The 8,367-nt window shown below is 40.3% G+C and overlaps 1 protein-coding gene across 1 annotated transcript in view; it reads right to left on the bottom strand.

Moving 5' to 3' along the window:
* Positions 1–1,389: 1,389 nt before the first annotated feature.
* Positions 1,390–8,367, bottom strand: part of RNGTT (RNA guanylyltransferase and 5'-phosphatase) — a 576,238-nt gene continuing 569,260 nt past the window's right edge. Inside the window, exons 15-16 of the mRNA XM_069726381.1 lie at positions 6,996–7,119; positions 1,390–2,090 (exon numbers count right to left, since the gene is read on the bottom strand). Coding sequence (XP_069582482.1) covers positions 1,927–2,090; positions 6,996–7,119 — 288 coding nt within the window. The 3' untranslated portion in view covers positions 1,390–1,926. The remainder of the gene's footprint in view (positions 2,091–6,995; positions 7,120–8,367) is intronic.

The following is an 8,367-nucleotide window of genomic DNA, read 5'->3' as shown; positions in this document are numbered from 1 at the left end:
GTTTAGGCACATCAGGGGCTCTCCAAACGCAATATGGCATCCCATCTTAATTCCAGTCAATTTTGCATTGAAAAGTCAAATGGCGCTCCTTCGCTTCCGAGCTCTGCCATGCGCCCAATCAGTGGTTTACCCCCACATATGGGGTATCGGCATACTCAGAACAAATTGTGCAACAACTTTTGGGGTCCATTTTCTCCTGTTACCCTTGGTAAAATAAAACAAATTGGAGCTGAAGTAAATTTTTTGTGAAAAAAAAATTAAAATGTTCATTTTTTTTTTAAACATTCCAAAAATTCCTGTGGAACACCTGAAGGGTTAATAAACTTCTTGAATGTGGTTTTGAGCACCTTGAGGGTGCAATTTTTAGAATGGTGTCACACTTGATTATTTTCTATTATATAGACGCCTCAAAATGACTTCAAATGTGATGTGATCCCTAAAAAAAATGGTGTTGTAAAAATGAGAAATTGCTGGTCAACTTTTAACCCTTATAATTCCCTAACAAAAAAAAATGTTGGTTCCAAAATTGTGCTATGTAAAGTAGACATGTGGGAAATGTTACTTATCAAGTATTTTGTGTGACATATCTCTGTGATTTAACTGCATAAAAATTCAAAGTTGGAAAATTGTGAAATTTTTGCCAAATTTCCGTTTTTTTCACAAATAAACGCAGGTAATATCAAAGACATTTAACCACTGTCACTACAATATGTCACGAGAAAACAAGGTTAGAATCTCCGGGATCCGTTGAAGCGTTCCAGAGTTATAACCTCATAAAGGGACAGTGGTCAGAATTGTAAAAATTGGCCTGGTCATTAACGTGCAAACCACCCTTGGAGGTAAAGGGGTTAATGTGTTAAAATAATGCATAATCACCTGCAAATTCTGCATCACTTGTCTTTGTGAACTCTCCACAAGTAATATGCGAGTTAATCAAATTAATCTGATCACTGTAGCCAATTACTGGCCTTATTGGACATTGTGCTGACCATGCTGAAATCGCAGCTAAGGCTACAGGTTAGATGAAGCAGTAACATGCATGTAGTCAAAATATCATCAGTTGCAGACTGGCAAGAGCAGAAGAGCAGCATTGATAGAGGAATTACTAGATGAAAGTGGTTTTAAATAAATTTTGGACAACTCTATTTTACCCAGAATTCTGCATCTTTTGTTCCCTGAAAGGAGCACTCCTCTCCCTCCTAGAGTAATGTTTGGTGATTTTCTTTAAAAAGTTTCCCTGTACAGTATTTTAATTTGTAGAAACTTAAGGGAACATGATCAATGTGAAAAGGTGACATTTAGATAGGCAGTTATAAATTTTGTGGTGTTCTTACTGGATAAAACAGACTAACATTTTTATCACCTTTGTAAATAACAACATACAAAAAATAACAAGTTTCACTTTTTATTTCAAAATTTGAAGCAAAGTTTAAAACAGGCAAAACCAGACAATGATGTTGTGTCCTATACAAAGGAAATAATAGTTAAAGCATCGTTTTGTTCACACTGTGGAGATCTCAAGAAAAGTACATTAAATTAAATAAAAATGATCTTTAAGAAAATGAAGGACAAAAGCAACTTATTTTCTTATACATGGACAAATTGGTAAGAAAACACAAAAGGTGTGTTCCTTGATCTGACAGTTCTTGCTTGTGCATCTTTCAAAAATAAAGTCTTTTCAAAGTCTGTAATGCAATGCTTTGGGTTTGCTGGACTTTCATGTAAGATTCAAAGTAGATACGTTTAGTCTTTGATGCACATTTTGGGAAGAAACAATCTTTGTACATGTAAGACAGTTGCAATGTCAGTGTGCAAAAAGTTGCTTTGTGTGTGGAAAGGTCCTTATTGCAAATATGTAACATGAGCGGGCTCTTAGGATTTTCCCTGTCTGAGATGAAGTCTTTCTGCTTCAGAGACAATTCTCCTTCAGTTTATGACTCGTGGAATTTTGGGAGGAGGTGGAGGCATAAGCTCAGCGTCAGGATCCATTGGATTTCTTTGACTTTGCCCCTGATTCGCTCCTGTGCATCGATCAATGAATTCAAATAGTATTTCCTTTGTTACTGGATACTTAATGCTGTTACATACAGCTATAAAGAAAAAAGTGTAGGAAGATAAGTTACATGTATCAAGTACTACACATACACAGAAGCATTTTAACAAGACTGGTGTCGTAGCTATAGGTAGTATAGACATTTCAGTTACACAAGTGCTATGATGAGAGTATGTCAATATGTGTATACTGAATAAATAATACTCAACCTAAAAGATTATTCAAAATGGTTTAAATGAATAATATTTGACAAAAGGTGCCTCACTGAAAGGGAAATACTATATAATGTGACAAAATGAACAAAGTTAATTTTTGGGACAAGCAATGTGGTCAGGATTACTATATAAATAGGAGGGCTAAAATTCACCCAATAGGTAAATCCCTAGATCAGGGGTCCCCAACTCCAGTCCTCAAGGCCCACCAACAGGTCATGTTTTCAGGATTTCCTTTGCATTGCACAGGTGATGCAATTATTACATGGGCAAGACTAAGGAAATCCTGAAAACATGACATGTTGGTGGGCCTTGAGGACTGGAGTTGGGGACCCCTGCCCTAGATGACCCCTATAAAGCCTACCAAGTCCCAAAGTTAGACCGGCGTCACACTCGGCGTAAGACAATACGGTCCGTATTTTACGGCCGTAATACGCAGAAATGTTCCCAAAATAGTGATCCGTATGTCATCCGTAGGCAGGGTGTGGCAGCGTATTTTGCGCATGGCATCCTCCGTATGTAATCCGTATGGCATCCGTACTGCGATTTTTTCTCGCAGGCTTGCAAAGCCGACATGTAATGGATTTATGGGCTCAAATGTTTGTTAAAACATATATACAGTATATATATACACACACACACACACACATATATATATATATATATATATATGTGTCTCTATCTAGCGCTGTATGAAATATTAATATATATACATATATGTGTCTCAATGATATATACAGTGGGGCAAAAAAGTATTTAGTCAGTCAGCAATAGTGCAAGTTCCACCACTTAAAAAGATGAGAGGCGTCTGTAATTTACATCATAGGTAGACCTCAACTATGGGAGACAAACTGAGAATAAAAAATCCAGAAAATCACATTGTCTGTTTTTTTTAACATTTTATTTGCATATTATGGTGGAAAATAAGTATTTGGTCAGAAACAAACAATCAAGATTTCTGGCTCTCACAGAACTGTAACTTCTTCTTTAAGAGTCTCCTCTTTCCTCCACTCATTACCTGTAGTAATGGCACCTGTTTAAACTTGTTATCAGTATAAAAAGACACCTGTGCACACCCTCAAACAGTCTGACTCCAAACTCCACTATGGTGAAGACCAAAGAGCTGTCAAAGGACACCAGAAACAAAATTGTAGCCCTGCACCAGGCTGGGAAGACTGAATCTGCAATAGCCAACCAGCTTGGAGTGAAGAAATCAACAGTGGGAGCAATAATTAGAAAATGGAAGACATACAAGACCACTGATAATCTCCCTCGATCTGGGGCTCCACGCAAAATCCCACCCCGTGGGGTCAGAATGATCACAAGAACGGTGAGCAAAAATCCCAGAACCACGCGGGGGGGCCTAGTGAATGAACTGGAGAGCTGGGACCAATGTAACAAGGCCTACCATAAGTAACACACTACGCCACCATGGACTCAGATCCTGCAGTGCCAGACGTGTCCCACTGCTTAAGCCAGTACATGTCCGGGCCCATCTGAAGTTTGCTAGAGAGCATTTAGATGATCCAGAGGAGTTTTGGGAGAATGTCCTATGGTCTGATGAAACCAAACTGGAACTGTTTGGTAGAAACACAACTTGTCGTGTTTGGAGGAAAAAGAAAACTGAGTTGCATCCATCAAACACCATACCTACTGTAAAGCATGGTGGTGGAAACATCATGCTTTGGGGCTGTTTCTCTGCAAAGGGGCCAGGACGACTGATCCGGGTACATGAAAGAATGAATGGGGCCATGTATCGTGAGATTTTGAGTGCAAACCTCCTTCCATCAGCAAGGGCATTGAAGATGAAACGTGGCTGGGTCTTTCAACATGACAATGATCCAAAGCACACCGCCAGGGCAACGAAGGAGTGGCTTCGTAAGAAGCATTTCAAGGTCGTGGAGTGGCCTAGCCAGTCTCCAGATCTCAACCCTATAGAAAACCTTTGGAGGGAGTTGAAAGTCCGTGTTGCCAAGCGAAAAGCCAAAAACATCACTGCTCTAGAGGAGATCTGCATGGAGGAATGGGCCAACATACCAACAACAGTGTGTGGCAACCTTGTGAAGACTTGCAGAAAACGTTTGACCTCTGTCATTGCCAACAAAGGATATATTACAAAGTATTGAGATGAAATTTTGTTTCTGACCAAATACTTATTTTCCACCATAATATGCAAATAAAATGTTAAAAAAACAGACATTGTGATTTTCTGGAATTTTTTTTCTCAGTTTGTCTCCCATAGTTGAGGTCTACCTATGATGTAAATTACAGACGCCTCTCATCTTTTTAAGTGGTGGAACTTGCACTATTGCTGCCTGACTAAATACTTTTTTGCCCCACTGTATGTATATATATATATATATATATATATATATATATATATACACCTATTCTATGTGTACACATTTATTCAACCTATTCTATTGTAAGCTGTCAGTGTGATTTTACTGTACACCGCACTGAATTGCCGGCTTTTCTCTCTAACACCGCTGCGTATTTCTCGCAAGTCACACTGCTGGTCCGTGTGTAATCCGTATTTTTCTCGCCCCCATAGACTTTCATTGGCGTATTATTTGCACAATACGGTGACAAACGCAGCATGCTGCGATTTTGTACGGCCGTAGAAAGCCATAGAATACGGATGCGTAATATACGGCTGATAGGACCTGACCCATTGAGAACCATTGGGCCATGTGTAATGCGTGTTTTACGGACGTATTTTATGCGCTCATATGTCCATAAAACTCGCTAGTGTGACGCCGGCCTTAAAGGGAACCTGTCACCCCGTTTTTTCAATATGAGGTAAAAATAGTGTTCAATAGGGCCTGAGCTGTGCTGTACAATATTGCCTTTATTATCCCGATTCCCCACCTTTGCTGCCAAAATACCTTAGTAAAGTCGCCGTTTTCGGCTGTCAATCACGCAGGTCTGGTCAAATGGGCGTGGTGAAATAGCTGTTTCTCCCCCACCTCTTGCTTTTCTTCCCAGCGTTGGCGTAGTGTTTCGCGCCTGCGCATTACAGTCTCTTCACTGTACCCTCTGTGCAATACATACTGTGCATGCGCAACAGCCGAATGCACTGCGCAACAGCTAAAAAAGAGCGCGATCTGTGCTATTCACCGGTTTATCGGTGGCGTCGGCCATCTTCCTGAGGCCGCGCATGCGCAGATGGAGTGCTCTGCTTCCCAGGGCTTCAGGAAAATGGCCACCGCAATCTCCACCTGCGCACGCGCGGCATCCCGTGGCCATTTTCCTGAAGCCCCGGGAAGCAGAGCACTCCATCTGCGCATGCGTGGCCTCAGGAAGATGGCCACCGCCACCGATAAACCGGTGAATAGCACAGATCACGCTCTTTTTTAGCCGTTGCGCAGTGCATTTGGCTGTTGCGTATGCGCAGTATGTATTGCACAGAGGTTACAGTGAAGAGACTGTAATGCGCAGGCGCGAAACACTACACCACAGCCGGGAAGAAAAGCAAGAGGTGGGGGAGAAACAGCGATTTCACCACGCCCATTTGACCAGACCTGCGTGATTGACAGCTGAAAACGGCAACTTTACTAAGGTATTTTGTCAGCAAAGGTGGGAATCAGGGGATAATAATGGCACTATTGTACAGCACAGCTCAGGCCCTATTGAACACTATTTTTACCTCATATTGAAAAAACGGGGTGACATGTTCCCTTTAAAGATCTATACTGTAACAGTTTGCACATTTTTTTACCCATTTTCCAGTACACTCTATGGTAAAATGGTGTCAATCAAAAGTACAACTCATCCCACAAAAAAACAAGCACTCATATGGCCATATTGATGGAAAATTAAAAAAGTTATGGATCTTGGAAGAAGGAGAGTGAAAATCGAAAGCACAAAAACCACAAAATCGCAAGGTCGTGAAGGGGATAAGGAGGACCTCTAATCAGTTTGTGCAAGTTAAATTGGCAATATCATGTAATATTGGCTGTAGAGCTGAGCAAAACAGTTTTTATTTTTTTATTTTTCCTCTCGGTTGTGGAAAGATTAGCTTGTAAAGTCTAGGTTATAATTTATGATAAGCCCAGCTAAGCATTACCAAAACCCATCTCAGACCGACTGTTGTCAGATGTGACCTGGAAGTGTTTGTAGTGATACATCACTCAGCTCTACTCAAGATGTTATGGTAGAGACTTCCTGAGATGCTTGCTGTAGTTTTGATAAAATCACTATCTTCTGCAGATCTAGCAGTTCTTTGAATACAGAGCTCTATATAACCCCGCCTACCACACTGATTGACAGCTTTCTGTACAAACTATGCATAAGCTGAAAGCAGCCAATCAGAGATGGGGCTATACAGAACTCATGAATATGGAGGACTACACAGCAGCAGGTTTACTAGTCCTGTTATCATAATCTGATAAAACAGCGATCTCATCACAACTACTGCATCACAGTAAGTGATATATCACCAGAATCATTGTCTTTGCCCCTACATCTCAGTTGCATGCTCTTAGATTAGGAAGCAAAAACCCGATGACATTATATTAATCTGGTATCAAATTTGATTGGTTGCTACAGGAAAGAGCAATCAGAATTGAAAATAAATCAGTATATAGTGGAACGATCAGTTAATGTGCAGATAAGAGTAGAAAATAAAAGTGGAATCTGGTAAAGTAGGAGATGTAATGAAGATGAGGTTAGACACTGGTCTGCCTTTTAGGGTACATTTACTATTATTGCTTAGAAATTGTACTCACCCAAAGCAGTCTCATAGGCGTTTGGAAAGCTTTTGTCAACTCTTTGCCGCATGAAGACCCAGGAATTGTTCTCAAACTTGCACTCTATGATTTTATTGTCATATTGTTTTAAGTCTCTTGTCACCTGTACGGAAATGATGAGAAAGAAGGTACTTATGAACGGAAATTCACATTACAATTTAATCTGCTCTGCAGCCTCTAAGTCATCAAAGGCAAAAAAATAAATAAAAACAGAACGTAGTTGCATTGGAAAATCAGCTTTAAGCCATGAAAGCAGAAAAAAAACAGGCCATGTAAAAGCTCAGCACTGAATAGGTCTATGGCTGCATGCCTGATGGCCATTATTCTAAATGGACGCGATTTAGGATTTGAAGAAAGGAAACAGATTATAGTTTACATATTCGGTCTACGCTTAACTGGTTTACAACAATCTATGGTTTGCTAAACAGGATAAAGGCAGAACTCCGCTTCTACATTATTGTCTAAAAATAGGAAGAAGATTCGAGAGTTGTGGCACTTGACCACAGCAATTAATCTGTATTATTAGCCATCTATATACCGCATATACTTCAACGTGCAGTCATTAGCAAGCTGGGAGAGCACATTTTCTGCAGAAAAAGCTACAATCAGTCTATGCAGTGAACCATAGAAATCTTGACGTTACAAATTAGCTAATCATAGGTTATAACACAAGCATGTTACATCAAGCACCCCAAGAGGAAAACTACAGATATCTGCACATTCTAGAGTATTTATCCTTCAGTGCATTCACAGAATTGTTGTTACAACCCTATTTAACATTATTTTTATCATTGGGAATATTAAAGGGGATGTCCGGCCTTAGAGTGACTGCGGACCTGTAGCCTATGTGACTCCTCACAGCATACGCACTGCATGCTATGAGGATTCTCCGATGCTGGGAGAGGGCGCTCATATGACTGCAAGCATACCATTTATACAAAGCAGTATTACGACTAGACATGTCCGGCGACTTCACTCGATACTTTTGCATTGAGCACGGCTTTGCATGTCTAGTCTGCACGTGTATGCAAATCATATACTTGTGGACGCGCCCGACGCTCCCTACACCGGCATCGGAGAATCATCACAGTGCACTAGCTGGGAGGTTTCACAAGTGACTGCAGGTTTGTAGTTAAGAGCTGAAAATCCCTAATATTGACACTGTACGGAGTAAGTAACGTTTTTCTATTTAGAAAATAAGTCAAATATTGTGAGAGCACATATTCAGTTACTAAAGCCCTGTTCACATAAACTTTGGACAATCAATTGAGGGGGATCAGTCAATACTGTCTGCTGAACATTTGCAATTGTATACCTAAAGCTGCTCGGTTTTAATGTACAACCGACTACA

This window comes from Ranitomeya imitator, chromosome 5 (assembly GCF_032444005.1).
Source record: "Ranitomeya imitator isolate aRanImi1 chromosome 5, aRanImi1.pri, whole genome shotgun sequence".
Lineage (NCBI taxonomy): Eukaryota > Metazoa > Chordata > Amphibia > Anura > Dendrobatidae > Ranitomeya > Ranitomeya imitator.
This window is presented reverse-complemented; position numbering and strand designations above follow the sequence as displayed.